The sequence below is a fragment of the Octopus sinensis genome, linkage group LG14, assembly GCF_006345805.1.
Source record: "Octopus sinensis linkage group LG14, ASM634580v1, whole genome shotgun sequence".
Taxonomy (NCBI): domain Eukaryota; kingdom Metazoa; phylum Mollusca; class Cephalopoda; order Octopoda; family Octopodidae; genus Octopus; species Octopus sinensis.
In genome coordinates, this window is record NC_043010.1 from 33,915,239 (window position 1) to 33,932,360 (window position 17,122).

At 37.2% G+C, this 17,122-nt stretch overlaps 1 protein-coding gene across 2 annotated transcripts in view; it reads left to right on the top strand.

Annotated features, from left to right (window-relative positions):
- LOC115219317 (bromodomain-containing protein 8) overlaps positions 1 to 17,122 on the top strand; it is a 35,864-nt gene continuing 18,742 nt past the window's right edge. Inside the window, exons 1-11 of one of the 2 annotated variants that reach the window (XM_036508866.1) lie at positions 1 to 458; positions 3,727 to 3,820; positions 4,714 to 4,786; positions 7,384 to 7,433; positions 8,529 to 8,648; positions 10,335 to 10,415; positions 11,898 to 12,010; positions 13,051 to 13,169; positions 14,854 to 15,149; positions 15,303 to 15,316; positions 15,428 to 15,573. In XM_036508866.1, coding sequence (XP_036364759.1) covers positions 443 to 458; positions 3,727 to 3,820; positions 4,714 to 4,786; positions 7,384 to 7,433; positions 8,529 to 8,648; positions 10,335 to 10,415; positions 11,898 to 12,010; positions 13,051 to 13,169; positions 14,854 to 15,149; positions 15,303 to 15,316; positions 15,428 to 15,573 — 1,122 coding nt within the window. In that variant the 5' untranslated portion in view covers positions 1 to 442. Of the gene's footprint in view, positions 459 to 1,464; positions 1,514 to 3,726; positions 3,821 to 4,713; positions 4,787 to 7,383; positions 7,434 to 8,528; positions 8,649 to 10,334; positions 10,416 to 11,897; positions 12,011 to 13,050; positions 13,170 to 14,853; positions 15,150 to 15,302; positions 15,317 to 15,410; positions 15,574 to 17,122 lie in introns of those variants that run through there. The other variant, XM_036508865.1, reaches the window with a different exon arrangement.

The window sequence follows — 17,122 nt, forward strand, 5'->3', positions numbered from 1 at the left end:
TGTTTCGTTTAATTCTATAATTTTGATGTCAAAGCTGGATATCGAGAAGACTATAAGAATGGACTTTTATGTGCAAGAGCTACAATGAAACCAAAAGGTGTACGTAATTCAAATTGGGTGGAAGAAAAGAGGGAGTGGAAGTGAAAGTATGAATATGGCGGCTACCAGCTCTGTACAACCGCCATATTAACAATTACCGGTTGTCACGTGACAAACACACTCCACTCGACTATACTGGGGAAACAATCAGATCCCTTACACGATTAAAGCCTAAGAACGGTCGCGATCAAAACGGAAATAGAAACGCATCGCTCCTTCCTAAGTCGTTTAAAACAAAACACATACTTGCACAAACAAAACCGAATTTGTTTGTCTTACATGCTTAATTAAAGTGATCGTGCGACTAGAACATTTCCATTCGGCTCGCAGACCCGAGTGTAACATGGCTACCGCTCCTAGTGAGTAAACTCGCTCTATCTATCTTTGTATTTCTATATTCATATATATTTAGTTTGCATTTTCTCTAGTAGTGGTTTGTCAAAATTTAGATATCCGATTGAAATTTAAGTCTTCCGCCCTTTATTACTGTGTCTATTGTACATAATCATCCTTTTATTGTAGTATATGTATGAGCGCTCATGTTTTTGTTTACCATTGAACGACCAAAATCCGCATGCATGCACGCACGCTCACTTACACACACATACACACACAGCTGAGTTTCGGAATAGCTATCACTACTTCGTGGAGAATGAAAAGGGTGAGGAATTAGAAGGAAGGGGAGGCAGAAGTATTTAAAAAAATTGAAATCTCTCGTTGAAAAAAATTCGACAATCACTTTCTTCGAAATGGTTATTCCCGTTGCATAAAGCAAATAAGACATAAGGGCGATCTTTCGATATAAGATAAAAAGAAAAACAAACAACTCCTCCCAATTCCTTGCACTTTTCTGCATCTATGAAGTAAACACCACACATTCACATACGTCCAATTGAAGAAAACTGCATTGCGCCGTTTACACACAGAAATGCGGGGATATTTGGATTGATAACTCGTATATTGTATTTATATAGACATTCAAATTTGATATTCCTTTATATATATTTATACATATTAAGAGAGTAGTTACTGGATTCAGTATTTCTGGCATTTATCTTTATATCAACTTCCCTCAGTGAAATGAAAAGCAAAAATCGAATCCGAACGCAATTTTAACTCAAAACAATAAGGGACAAAACTCTTTCTTTCGGCGCAATGCAGTTTCCCTCTTCAATTTCAACACTCGAAACCAGAAGACTTTCGAATGAAAAACCTATGTTCATATTAAAGAAAAATATGTATATCTTTAAAAAATGAGTCATACATTGTTTTAGTTAATGATAAAGTTTTCTTAGATACAACATAACAAAATATAAATTATGGAATTTAGCTTTCGGCAACTGCGATTTGAAATCTCTACAAGCTGATGACGATGCCTCTATGCTGTTGTGTAATTACGTCAATCCCCGATTGAGTAATCTAGAGTCTTCGAACCATAGCCATCTGGTCTTTTTTTTTTACAAACACTACCATAATCGAATGTCTGTCTTTTTTTCTCTGATGATAGAATATTATCTTAGTGACGGTTGGCTGCTATTCCTAGCAGATCGAGGAACCATATAGGTTGTTTCTTAAATGAAACCCTTAAAAGAGGAGATATATTGTATTGTGTGGTTCTAAGTGACTACTGAAAACTAAAATTTCATTTTTTCTGTTCGGTGGGGTCACAGCCAAATTGTTCCGGATTCGATCCCACTGCACGACATCTTATGAAGGACTTACACATTGCGAGTGTAGTTAATTAAGCGATAACTGTTGTTGTTTGGCTCCTAAATCAATTTGATTGATTTGACTTATGGTCAAAGGCGTTCCAGCCTTTGATTATTGGATCCTTTTAGGGTATGTAGGATTACATTGGCCAATGTATTATTCCTTTTTTGACACAGTAGAGTGTGATTTGAGTGGATTTGGCTGATATTTCTAGCAGATCGAGGAATCTTATTGTTCTAGCTAGAGGTTGCTATAAACAGTAGAGTCGACACAATCGCATATAGTCCCCACTTACAAATTTGTGGTCTTGTGCTTTATTTATTTTAGAAATAACAGAATTGGTAGAGCTGGAGTAACATACAAGGAAACTTCTATGAGTGACTCTATCTGTTAGAAATAACAGCCAAGTCTCTTGCAAATTATACACCACTCCTGAAAATGGAAGGATTCAATAGATTGATATATTATAGTTGTTGATACACAATGCCATAAGTCTGATCTGTCAGAACTGAACTGTAACTCCCTGCCCTTTGAGGAATGAAGCACTGTATTGAGTGTTGTGGGATTTGAACTCAGAAGACATGACTGGTGTAAACTAAATGCAGCAAGGTGTTTAATCTAGTCTTTCTACTGTTTCTACCATTCCAATGATAACACTTGAACCTGCAGAAAGTGAAGGCTGACCTCAGGAGGCTGAACCATATGTAATTGATAAGGGCCCATCGCTAATGCTCATACTTTGTACTGAAGGAAATCTGTCTGATGTATGGAAGCATGGGAAAACATGTATAATGATGATGGTGATAATATTTATCTCTTGAGGCATCTGACTACAAATTTTTTTCACGAGAAGGAAGAAGAGGTTATATGGCATCTTTACTTTTCTCAAAAGTAATGTAACTGCTTTAATTAGGAATCATAATTAACTTTGCACATTTATCTTCCCAGAAATTTATTATCTGCTGCTATTATTATTATTATTGAGTGAAAGTGACACTGGGGTAAAATATTATTATTATTAAGACGGCAAGCTGCCAGACTTGTTACATGCTGTACAAAATGCCCAACAACATTTCTTCCTTCTTTATATTCTGAGTTCAAATGTTGCCAAGGTCCTTTCTTCCTTTTGGTCAGTGAAATAAGTACCAGCTGAGCATGGGTTGATGTAATTGACTTATGCCATCCCTTGAAATTGCTGGCCCTGTGCCAAAATTTGAAAAGAAGACAGCAAATTGACAAAATTTTTAGGACAGTGGACAAAATGCTTAGTGGCATTTTATCCATCTTTACATTCTGAGTTCAAATTCTGTCAAGGTTGACTTTGCCTTTCATCCTTTTAGGATTGATAAAATAAGTACTAGTTGAGTACTGGGGTCTATGTAATCGACCCCCTCCTCCCAAGTGTCAGTCATTTTGCCTTTAGTTGAAAGGATTATTATTATTAATAATAACAATGATAAAACAACAAAACTGTTTCTAGGCACAAGGTCAGTGATTTTGCGCAGAGAAGCTAGTTGATTGTATCAACAGTAGTACTTGACTGGTTCTTCATTTTATCACTCCTGGATGGATGAAAGGCAAAGTTGACCATGGCAGGATTTGAAATCAGAATGTAAAGAGCTGGGATATATAACATAAAGCATTGTGTCTGACACCTTAATGATTCTGCTAATCTGCCACCCTGGGTAAAAAGCCAGAAATTTGGAGGAGGAGAATAGTTGATTATATTGATCCAAGTAATTAACTGGTACTTTATTTTGTCAAAACTGACATCAGCAGGATTTGAACTTATGATGTAAATAAATGTAACTAAATACACTGCAGCATATTGTATAATGTGTTACTGGTTCTTTTATCTGCTTTGACAATAATGTATGTAAATGATTTTATTTTTTGAAAATCTGGCTTTATTTCCAGAACACAAAGTGAAAACTGGTCAGTTAGACAAATGGTCAATCAAAGAACAACTTTCGCTGGCCTGTTCTGTTATGAAGAATGGTGACCAGAACTGGTAAAATTTTCTTCTTTTTTTATTTTTCTCCTGTGTGATCTCTCATTTGTCTGTGGCTGTCTGCGTTACGTCATTTTGGTGTGTCTGTCAACATTTCTCTGTGTATGCTTTTACTAGCATCTCATATTGTGTTCTACATTCACCACTAAAAACTATCACACTTCTTATACATCTCATAGTCCTTGTTCACTGTCATATACCATTCATACTTTTTACACACTACAAACAGACCTCTACAGTCATTTATGTTTCACTACCATACACTATCACATGTCTTACATATGTCACTAATAGTCCTGTGTATTCATTGCTCACATATCACTATTATTACCATACACACCTTGTAAGTGGGGTGGGGTTAAGACCCCCTTTAGTCATGAATGCCCATGGGATTGCAACTAGAAAGTTTCTTTCCAAGGCACAAGTCCACACAAGATTTTTGTGGAAGACCAACAGTCATTCATGCATACCAGTGTCTCCTCTCCATGCTACTGATGTTGTTCAAGGGAAAAGCAATAACCAATACAGCTTGGCACCAGTGACGTTGCAACTCATTTCTATAGCTGAGTGAACTGGAGCAACTTGAAATAAAGTGCCTTGTTTAAGAACACAACACATATAGCCCATCTGGGAATTGAACTCATAACCTCATGATTGTAAACTCTGAGCCATTCACCCATGTTACACTTAATATACTGCTCTACACTCACTGCTCATATATCACACACCATCACAAATCTTATATAACCACATATAATCCTCTAAATTCATTGGCCTTTCTTTGCTCTTCATATAAAGAGAAAAACTCATATACCATTTAATGTCAATACTGGCAACTGTACTCCAAATCTCTTTAATGGATTACAAAAAAAAAATTATTATTTTCTATTTAGGGTGTCTGTCAGTCGTGCAATTAAACCATTTGCTGAAGGAGGATCTCGACCTGCAGATTGGTTCTCTCAAAAGGTAAACTTGAACTTTGCACAATTTTTCGTTTTTTATGCATATATATGTACACGCATACACACACACACATGCCAGCATAGAAAACTGACATTAGATGATGATGACTCCCTTCCTTCCATGTTATTGTATGAATGGGAGAAATTTTATGAACCTGTATGGTAAGAGGTTTGCTTCCCAACAACATGCTTCCAGGTTCAGTCCCACTGTGTGGTACCTTGGGTGAGTATCATCTACTGTAGCCACTGGGTTGACCAAAGCTTTGTGAGTGAATTTGGTAGACAGAAATTGAAAGAAACCTGTTGTATATATTTGTGTGTCTTTGTGTTTGCGTCTCTCTTTCTCTCTTCCCATCACCACCACCACCACTTGACAACTGCTGCTGGTTTATTTACATCTTCATAACTTAGCAGTTCAGTGAAAGAAAATGATAGACTAAGAACCAGACTTCAAAAAAAATAAGCACCGAAGTTCATTCATTTGACTAAAACCCTTCAAAGTGGTGCCCCAGTATGGCCGCAGTCCAATTACTGAAACAAGTAAAAGATAAAAGATTAGAATAGTGTTAGAAATTATATTTACACTTACATGTCTATCTGCAAATCATTCAACTGTAAAGTTGAAGTGGAATCTGTTAGATAGGCTGAGGTAAATAGGGCTATGTACATTCCCTCCATTGTTCCACAAAATCAGTGTCGGATTATTTGAACTTGCACCATTTCATATACACTGGGGATGAATTTAGTTGAAATATACTGTTCCCCTATAATAGTAGTTCTCAACTATTTTTTGCTTATGGATCCCTTTGATTCCTATTTTACTTGAGGGGGCCTACATAACCATTCCATGTTTAAAAAATCCTATTTATATTTTTATAATTAAACTAGCAGTATCGCCCGGCGTTGCTTGGGTTAGTAAGGGAAATAACTATAAAGCATTTTTTAGAGAGTTATAGCCAAAAAATGGAAAAAAATGATGGTAAATTTTTTTTTTAGTTAAAAAGGTCAAGTTGCGTCCCCTAGACAGTCTGTGGTTTGTGTTTCTGATTCTCGACCCCATGTCGAATTTATCGATTTTTTTCAGAACTGGGGGAACTTTTCAAAATTTTCGCTGCGTTAGTTTTGAATTATGACATTGGGCTATGTGTGTGTCAAGTTTCATCAGAATCGGTTGAAAGCCGTGGTCAGGGTGAGGGTACAACCTGACAGACACACAGAAACACACACAGACAAACTGCCGTTTATATATAGAGAGATATTAGGAATTGCTTACTCTTTCACTTGTTTCAGTCATTTGACTGTGGCCATGCTGGAGCACTGCCTTTAGTTGAGCGTATCGATCCCAGGACTTATTCTTTGTAAGCCTAGTACTTATTCTATCGGTCTCTTTTGCCAAACCGCTAAGTTACGGGGACGTAAACACACCAGCATCAGTTGTCAAGCGATGTTGGGGGGACAAACACAGACATACAAACATATACACACACATACATATTTATATATATATATATATATATACGATGGGCTTCTTTCAGTTTCCGTCTACCAAATCCACTCAAGGCTTTGGTTGGCCCGAGGCTATAGTAGAATACACTTGCCCAAGGTGCCACGCAGTGGGGTTGAACCCGGAACCATGTGGTTGGTAAGCAAGCTACTTACCACACAGCCACTCCTAATATTGTTAAAATATTTTCTGTATTGTAGAAGTGTAGCCAATTTATTGCACATAAACTTTAACAACAGAATCTTATATGGACCTGCAAGTGCCTTAAGGGCCCCAGTTGAGAACCACTGCCATATAAGATTGACATTATATTCAAAATCACATTTTTGTAAATCACATAGGTATAACTAAATAATTGGGTTGTCTGACTAAATAATTAACCATTTATTTAATCTCATCCTGCAATATTCTGAGTTGAAATCCTACAGTTGCATTTGCCTTTCATTTCTCTAGAGTGAATTACATAAGTACCAGTCGCATATTGTGGTTGATTTTGGCTGCACTGTAGTTTCATACAGTTCTGGTTGTGTAATAATGTAAGAAATCATTATCATGTTAGCATCTAATTTTGTCTCCTATCCTTCAGGATTACTGGCTTAATTTAATCATTAGTCAAACCTGTATCATGACTTTTTTTTTTACTTTTGTACATTTTTTTTAGTTTATTTTCCTTACATTTTTTTAAAAACACAAATTAACCTCCCAGCTGACATTAGCTATATAACTGTAATTTAATTTTGTTTGAACCATCATCATACATTTATGTTCCACACTGGCATGGGTTGGACTCCTGTTAACAATAATTAACAATATTATTACAGAGTTTATAATGAAAAGAAACTGGTTTGTTTTACCAAAGACAGTATACACATACTTTTTTCGTATACAAAAAAAAAATTATAATAATTAATGTCTAATGGGTCTCACTTAATACCACATCCAGATGACATTGGTTGGGGTGAACAGTACAAAATAGGATATCCAAATGAACCCCTATTTTGTAAAGTGTACAGTTGCAAAGTAAAAAAAAAGTCATTATATTCAATATCAAGAAAACACTATGATTCTGGTAAGAATAAATGTTGTCTTTATTCCAGAATTGTGCCTTACAGTATGCAGATTTATTGGAAAAAGTGGAAATCCCAAAGTATGTAAAAACTTCTGTAGTTATCCTTAACAAATGTTAGTTAAAATCATTACCACCTTCACTGTGTTTGTGTATATTCACAAAAGATATGGCCCTTGGCAAAAGAAATCTAACCCTTGTATTTTCTTTCTCAAGTTGCATGTGCACTTCCTCATTACTCTTAACATTGTTAATGCAGTGAGCCAATGATTTGCCTGCAGGAAGTCTGTGACCTAAAATGCTATTGTATGCAAGATGTGATATATATTAAATATAAGTGTTATTAACAACATGGCTTTGGGTTCAGTCCTATTGTATGACACCTTGAACAAGTGTCTTTTATAGCGCCAGGCTGACCAAAGTCTTGTGGGTGGATTTGGTATATGGAAACTAAAAGATGACCATCGTGTGTGTGTTGATATTACATGATAGATGTAAATGAGATGTCACTGTGATACAAGTGGTGCCCTTCATTTCCAGTCTTCTGTCCATGGGGAAATATAACCTTACTCGGAAACAGGTGACAGTTAATGACAGGAAGGGGATCCATCCATGGAAAAATCTGCCTCAAGGAATTCTTTCTGACCCATGCAAACATGGAAAAATGGTCATTAACCCTTTGGTGTTTAATCTGACCCTTCACACTATCCCGACAATATTACTCTAAAAATAAACTATCACATCATCAAAATCTTGAAGCTATGAGATAATACATGATTAATTCAAAACAATGCGAACAAATGAGCATTACAATAATTTGAATGCTAAAGGGTTAAAGCAATGATGATGATTGATGTTTGCTGCTAGAGGGTCAGTGTGAAGAGTGGAGATGGCAAGTGATTCATCAGAATTTTTAGGTTCAGAGAAGAGGTCATTGTTGTAACAACAGAAGTGGGGAGAAAAGGCAGTTTCTGTAAACTAGTAATTGTAACTTAATGGTGGGAGTCAGGGTGGTGTTTAGTCTTTTGGCAGTCTGTCAAATGACTTTGTTTTGAATCTTGTCAAGGATGTTTATATGTGATCCCTGATATTTGAGCTGTATTCCACTGTATAAACTTAATAGAATAAATTATATTGCTTTGTTTTGTTTGTCTTTTTTTGACATTTTCCCTCTAGAAGAAAACGTAGTGATAAAGAAGCTAATGAAACTCCTGGTGAATTAATTGTACGCAAACTCACCATGGATCGGCTTGAAGAATTGAAAAAAATTATCGTTGAAGAAGAAAACAGATACAGGTTTGTATAATATGGAAGTTTGTACTTTGTTTTTAACTCATGATCTGCTTATAACTGTTGGCTAATTTACTTATTTAAATTATTGCTTGAATTGCTGAAACTTCAAATTTAATCAGAATTTTGGGTAAAATTTTCGTAAATGACTACTAATTTAAGACAGAAAATGACAAAAAAGCTCCTTGTATTCCTTTGACTAATCCATAAAAATATCTTGTAGCCAGTCCCATTATTTCTTATTCCTTATAGTTATATGTGCCAATTAAAATGTAACTGTGTCAGTAATATTATTGCAAGCAAAGAGTGGTGATGGTGGAATGTTTGCAGACATTCGATATTTTTCACTAAGTATTATCAGATACTATTTGTGTAAGAAACTTTTTTGTGGTACAAAAAAAGAGCATTCAGATGATGATAATGGTGATATCTCCAAGAGAATTAAGGGCTTTTGAATGTGGATCAGTGCTAGCTCCAGTTTTATTGTACTTTACAAAGATGATACTGTGATCATATCTTCTTTTTGCTCTAGATATGACACCTGTCTATCACAGGCAGACTTTCCTAGCAGACCTGTTTTTATCCATTTGCAATAAACAATAAGCTGAACTGGAGCAATATAGAATAAAGTGTTCTATATTGTGACTGTCCAATACTCCATCCACTTTACCATCTCCCATTTCTCTATCTCCCTATTGAAACTGTTAAGAACAATAGGTATTATATGTGAGTGGAGATATTAGGCAGGTGGCTACAGTGAGCCTTATTTTTTGAAGGTTGGATACAGACGAAAATTATATGTAATATAGATAGAACCTTTATGTAATAAGTCATAGATGTTTTCTATATGTAATATGTGAAACTGTATAAGTGACTTATATGGAACCCATATTTAATAAAGACATAGTTGAGACGTAGGTTCAGTCCTACTGTGTGGCATTTTGGACAAGTGCCTTCTATTATAGCTCCAGGCCCAAGCCAACCAAAGCCTTGTTAATAGATTTAGTAGGCAGAAGGTGAAATAATCTTGTCATGTACATTATATATATGTAAATATATGTGTGGGTAAGTTGGTGTATCCTTGTCTGGACATTGCACAAGGTTGTTAACGAGCATGTTCATTTCTAGTTTTCCATGAGAAACATGTCTGGCCTTTGGGAAATATTACCCTACTTGGAAACAGATGAGGGTTGGCAACAGGAATTAGAAGAGCATTTGGTCATAGAAAATCTGCCTCAACAAATGCTGTCTGACCCATGCAATCATGGAAAAGTGGGCATTAAAACAATGATAATATAGTTGGGACTCATATTTAATAAGTTGGACATGGAGCCCATAAGTAATCTGTTCTAAAGATGAATCATCACCATCATAGTTTTATGTCTGCTTTCCATGCTAGTATGGGTTAGATGGTGGGGAAACCACATCTTACTCGTGTATTTCATTTTTAGATTGGTTTCCGTGGTTGGGTGCCCTTCTTAACACCAGGCATTTTACAGTGTGATAGGTGCTTTTTTCATGGAACCAGTTATGTATTAAATTATACAGATGGAACTGGGATGCAATGAGTTATATAGATGGAATCTTAAGATACTAATTGTTATTTTGTAGTTGTTTTTAAAAATATCAAACTATTGCATCACGTGTGTGCTATGGAATACTCATTATTGACTCCTTCTATTTATATACCAGAAAGTTAAAACGAGAAATTGAATGCATAAAAAATGGCCAGTTTGATGACTGTATCCAAGAAGTATGGGAAGCCATGGTCCAGTAAGTGATATTGTTGATTGACTTCTGTTAATTAGTGTATGTGTTTATGTGTGTGTCATCATTGTTGTTTAACATCTGCTTTTGGTACTAGAATGAGTTGGATGGTTTGACTGAAGATTGGCAAGCCAGGAGGCTACTCCAAGCTCCAATCTGATTTGGCAAGATTTCTACAGCTGGATGTCCTTCCTAATGCCAACCACTCTGATAGTGTAGCGGATGCTTTTTATATGCCACTGGCATGGGAGCCAGTCAGGCAGCACTGGCATTGCCCACACTTGAATGGTGTTTTTTTATGTGCCACTGGCACAGGTACCTGTCAGGCAGCACTGACATCAGCCACACTCGAATGGTGCTTTTTACATGCCACCGGCATTTTGTGTGTAAATTTATGTGTGAATGTCTGGCTTTAGTGTGCGTATTTGTGTTTGAGTTTGTGTTTTTATATATATTTGTGTGTATATTTGTATGTGAATGAGTGCATGTATTTTTGCATCTATATATATGTGTTTTATGTCTGATTCTGTGGGTATATTTTGTGTGTTAACCATGCATTGATGGATATTTCTGGTCATGTAAAATGGTCAAGTAATTTCATAGACTCAAAGACTGGTCATGTTTTTTTTAACAAATTATTCAGAAGAGGATGAGAAGTAGAGCTCATGACATTTGCATGCCTTCTCAGACTGGTGAGATTGATGCTGCTGTTGGCCATCTTAAGCAGCATCTGTAGTATTAGTGTAGGCAAGGAGAGAACCAGGGATTTCATTTCAGTGCTTGTCACAGAGCGAACTCTGCTAAAGGCACTCAAGAAAAAGCAGAGCATTTATTTGTTGTTATTTAGCCCCAGGTCAACTCTGATAAAGCAGACCAGTGTCCATATGTATTCTAGTCATGATCAGCCTGTCTCTTTTGGGAGAATCTATGGTTAAAATATCTAACGTATCCTTTCCTTATTTAAGGTGGTAGGGTATAGTTTGATGGTGTGTGGCTTGGTGATGAGGGTATTCTGCTCCCAGTTGTGAGGTTGTGTGGCCGATTCCCAGAAATACGTTGTGACCTTGAGCAAGAAACTTTATTTCACATTGCTCCAGTTCACTCAGCTGGCAAAAGTGAGTTGTAGCTGTAATTCAAAAGAGCCAGCCAGCTTTGTCACATTCTGTCACACTGAATCTCCCTGAGAACTATGTTAAGGGTACACGTGTCTGTGGAGTGCCCAGTCACTTGCACATTAATCTCATGAACAGGCTCTTCCATTGATCAAATCAATGGAACTACTTGTAACTGATAGGGAGCCAGGTCAGGATAAAGTTTGAGGGAGATTTAAAAAAATTTTTTTTTTTACTGCTATTTCTAGCTGTTAGGTGACCATCTTAATCCTACACTCAAACTGCTTTTTCATCTTCTGCATTGTTTTCTATAATAAATGTTATTACTTTGCAAACTAATACTATGTCTTTCATGAAACTCATTCATTGTTTATAGGGAGAAGAAGGTAAAAGATGCCGCTGTCCAAGCTGCTGCTGCTGCTGCTGCTTCTCGGAAGACTGCAAGAACAGAAGGTTCTTTAGATCCTCACCGAACTTTAGCCTCAATAGGTAAGACGTCATCATTATAATAATAATAATTATGTCTTGGTATAAAAGATGGGCTACAGGAAATATTCTGCTCAATACCACAGATTTGCTTGTCAGTTGTTTGACCTTAACCAGTTGAGCATGTCCCTTAGTGGCTGATGATATGTGCATCTCTGATCAGGAGCAGAAGTAGTGGGGGAGCATCATAGCCATGTGCTGAGAGGAATTCTTTGGGGTTTGAATAATTCACCCTTGGAAATATGAGTGTTTCGTTCAACATCCTTAAACAACCCTTATTCAGGGACCTTTTGAGCATGATGGGGCTAATCGACCTGAAGAAAATTCTAACTGGGCCCCACCACAAGGTCATGTGCTGTTTATCTTGATATGAAATCATGTCACGCACATATGATTGTGATGCATGTGCCTAGTACACCCTTATCAGACAGTCATGATGGGTTTGCTGGGCTTCGTATATTTTACCCCAGTGTCACTTTGATAGCATGCGCTGCTCTCTCACTCAATAATAATAATAATAATAATAATAATTATTATTATTATTAAAAGCAAGGTGCCATGTGAAAAGCATTGGTACTGGTGCCATGTTAAAAGCACTGCTGATGGCATCACATAAAAGACACTGCTGATTGTGCCATGTGAAATGCACTGCTGACTGTGTCACATAAAGAGCACAGCTGGTGGTGCCATGTATAACAGCACCCAGTACACTCTGTAAAATGGTTGGCTTTAGGAAGAGCCAAAACTGACATTGGATCCTGGTGTGGGCCCTGGCCTTGCCAGCTCCTGTCAAGCTGTCCAACCCATGCCAGCATGCAAAACAGATGTCAAATGATGATGATAATGAGGTGAGCTGGCAGAATTGTTAGCACACTAGACAATGCTAAGTGGCGTTTCATCCATCTTTACATTCTGACCTTAAATGCCACTGGCAATTATTGGACAATTAAATTTAAGATATTTAGTTATGGGTTCTCATTACAGCATTTACCAATTCAGTATTTTTTAAGAGATTGTTTTCACTTCTTTATTTCTTTTTTTAGGTTCCTTTAAAATAAAACGTCCGAATCCAAAACGTAGCCGACCACCATCATCAACAGATGTGTTTGACGATAAAGATGATGAGCCCACAACAGAAACTTCAACAGCCGAGAAAATTACAGTAAATATAGTCTTATTAAAGTTCCTCATTTTTTGTTTTGTCTAGTCTTGCCTCAACATTCAAGGTCTTCTCTTATGAATGATTTAAATCCACACTTTTGTTACTGTGAAGACACATGACTTAGTGGTTAGGATGTTGGATTCATGATTGTAGGATTGTGGATTTGATTCCTGGACCAGGTTATGTGTTGTGTGTTCTTGAGCAAAACAATTCATTTCATATTGTTCCATTCCACTCAGCTGATAAAATTGAGTAATCCTGCGATGGACCGGTGTCCCATCCAAGTAGAAATGTATACGCCAGACAAACTGAGAAACTGGCCTTGTTCTCCTTAAAGGAATAATGTGGACAAACTCCCCACTCCCTTGTAAATTGAACAAAATATCCTTAAATGGATGGGTCACTGAAGAAGTGGCAAGTTAGTAAGGTGAATCCTTTATACACACACACACACATACATATATATGTGTGTGTGTGTGTGTGTATTCCTTTAATATTTAGACAGGCCATATCTGGCCAAAATATTCTGCTTATGTTCAAACTGGCCAGATCTGCCCTCTCACATCAACTCTGTATTATCATTCTAAAAATTAAGTTACCTCATCAAAATCTAGGCTGTAAGATAATGCAAGATTAATTCAAAATCATGAGAATAAATATGCATTACTTTAGACAGAATAATGCAAATGCTAAAAGGATATAAATATATATATCTTGAGGTTATTAAATGTAGCTAGAAATACCATGTAAAATCAGTAATACATAATACTCTACCCTAAAGTCCCTTTACCATTAATATAAACTGACCAACTATGAAGGTTAGTTGAGCTTTTTGATTCTCCCTTCCCTCTATCTACTGCCTGTATGCTGTTTGCCGTCTCTCCCTTTTTTTTTTTTCAGTATGTTGCTTGCCACCAAATCATGCAATTCTCAAATTGCCCAACACACCTAACTGTGAATAGATACCATAGGATAGATAGATAGATACATAGATACAACTGTCTGCTCAAAGAAAGAACAGCAAGGGCACTGCAGCAAAAAAAAAAAAAGAAAAAATAGTTTTTGTAGCTCTCAGTTCAACACCTCCTGTAAGGTCTTGGAGAAAACAAAGAGAAACCATTTCATTGTAACATTCCATAGAATTCACTTCACTGGAGTCATTATGTGAAGACTAGTTCTTGAGTCCTTGGATGCTTTAGCAGAGTTCATTCTGTTGCAATCATTCGGGTCAAGTCTCTGGTTTGAAGATATCTTTCCTTCTCTTGTTGTCCCTCCTGTTTAAGAATACTTTTCCTTCTCCTGTTGTCCTGCAGGCTTTCACATTGACATTGTTTGGACTGCGGGGACTGAGGCCCTATAAAAAAGTCATGGGTGCTTTGTGCTTCTTTTCCCTCTTGGCTAAGTGATAAAATAAAAATAGGGACTCGGCAAACAACACAATTACAGGACAAGCCAGTGAAGAAGCCCTTACGTTGTAGTCCAACCTGCAAGAAATAGCAACCAAATCTCTCAAATCATCTAATGTAATCTTAGATATGTTATGTCTGCAAAAAAGACAAAATGGTCATGGTTGGAAACCTTTAATTATATGTCTGCATGATCAGAGCTGACTTAGGATTTAAAAAATCTTTAGTCAAGTGTTTCAAGTTTTATCTTAGTCTTTTTTCTAATTTTCTTTCTGCAGGAAGCTGAAGACTTTGAACCTAGACACATAACGCCACAGGTGACCGAGCAGCCTGAGTTGGTTAATACTACTACTACTAGTAGTAGCAGTAGCAGCAGCAATAGTAGTAGTAGTAGCAGCAGTAGTAGTAAAGTGGTGCAAACTCAGGCAGCTGGTACATCTGCGCCGGTAGTGTCACAGGGATCATCACAGCAGCAACAACAACAGCAGCAGCAGCAACAGTTGCACTTGAAACAGTTACAACATATTCAGATGCAACAGTTACAGCAGCTGCAACTACAACAACAGCAACAACAAAAACAACAGCAACAGCAGCAGCAGCAACAACTGAAGCAGCGTCAATCACAGCAGTCACAACAATCACAACAACAGCAACTTCATACTTTGTCTCAACTGTCACAGCAACAACAACAACAACAACAACAGCAGCAGCAGCAACAAGCACAGCAGCAACAACAACAAACTCAACCTCAACAACAACAACAACAGCAGCAGCAATCTGTACAACTACAACAACAGTTGCAACAGCTACCACCACAACCACCTCCTCCTCCACCACCACAACAACAACAGCAACAACAACAACAACAGCAGCAGCAGCAGCAACTACAGCAGCAACAGCAACAGAAAACCAAACCAACCCCACCGTCGTCTCCACTGCTCTCTTCCTTATTACAGAGTAAATTAAAAAGTGCTGACAGCCTCCAGCAACTGAAGAAGGTTCGTCCTTTTCCGGTTTTTGAACCCTTTTTTGCAACCATATTTCTGTTGAGATACACTGCCTTTGTTGCAATTAACTGAAAATAATCAAGATTTAATTAAATAACTTTGTCGTTATTAAGCTGGTGTAAGGTGGTGAGCTGGCAGAATCGTTAGCACGCTGGGGGAAATGTTTAGCAGCATTTTGTCTGTCTTTATGTTCTGAATTCAAATTCCGCTGAGGTCAACTTTGCTTTTCATCTTTTTGGGATCAATGAAATTAGTGTTAGTTGAGCACTGGGGGTCGATGTAATTAATTTATCCCCTCCTCCAGACTTGCTGGCATTGTGCCAAAATTTGAAACTATTATTATTATTATTAATAAAGCAGCAAGTTGGCAGAATCATTAACTCACCAGGAAAAATGCTTGGCAGCATTTTATTCATCTTTATGTTCTGAGTTCAAATTCTACCAGGAGTCATCTTTACCTCTCATTTTTTCGGGGTCGATAAAATAAGTACCAGTTGAACACTGGACACTGAACCTTTCAGGCAAGATGACAAAGGACCAAGATGTCTGGCATCTTGCTGTACTGAAGAAGACCCATGCTCTGCATCAGAAGTGTTAAGATTGGTGCCTCTAGTGGTGTAAAGTGCTTGTGACAGTGCCATGTAAAGCACCCGTGCGTTGCCATGTAAAAGCACCCATATGGTGCCATGTAATAGTACCTGTGTGGTACCATGTAAAAGCACCCAGCACACTCTGTAAAGTGTTTGGCATTAGGAGGGGCATCCAGCCACAGAAACCATGCCAGATCAGACAGGAGTCTGGTGCAGCTTGCTGGCTCTAGTCAAACTGTTCAACCCACATCAGTTTGGACAACAGATGTTAAGTGATGATGATGGTGATGATAAGTTGATAGAGATCTACCAGTGTACTCAATGTGGGATACTATCAGTAAAAACAACTGTTAGTATCTCCACTTGATGGTAGATTTATGGATGGACGTATTCATTAGAACATTGATTGTAACTAAATACTACTATGTAGTGATTAATCGCAGCCCTTTATGTTGGGTGTTGTTCAAACTCCAATGAACTTGACTTTGCTATTTATCTCTCTCTGGGTCTGGACAATTACTAAACAATGTATACCTATGAAAGCCTACAGGCACCACATCTAAAAAGATAAGCACCCATTGACACTGTGTTGTTCAGATAGAAAAAAAGATGCTAATTAAGATGCAGTTACATGTTAGTTAATAAGCATGGCTGGTTATGAGGAAATCACGCTAGTGTTTTCTTCTGCTGTAATACCACTTGAAATGTAAGGATGCAATGTGCAAAAGTAGACATAACTGCTATATATACATATGTACACATGTATTGTTTCTATATTAACTACAAGCTGTTAATGTAACTAATAATTTTAACATAGCTCCTCTTTATCTATCCATCCATTCATCCATATTTACATATATGCATGACCGCTAAATCTACAGGGTTTTTTTTTTCATTCTCTGTCTGTTTATTTTCTCTTCTTTTCTGTTGAAGAGCGTAGGCTCGAAACG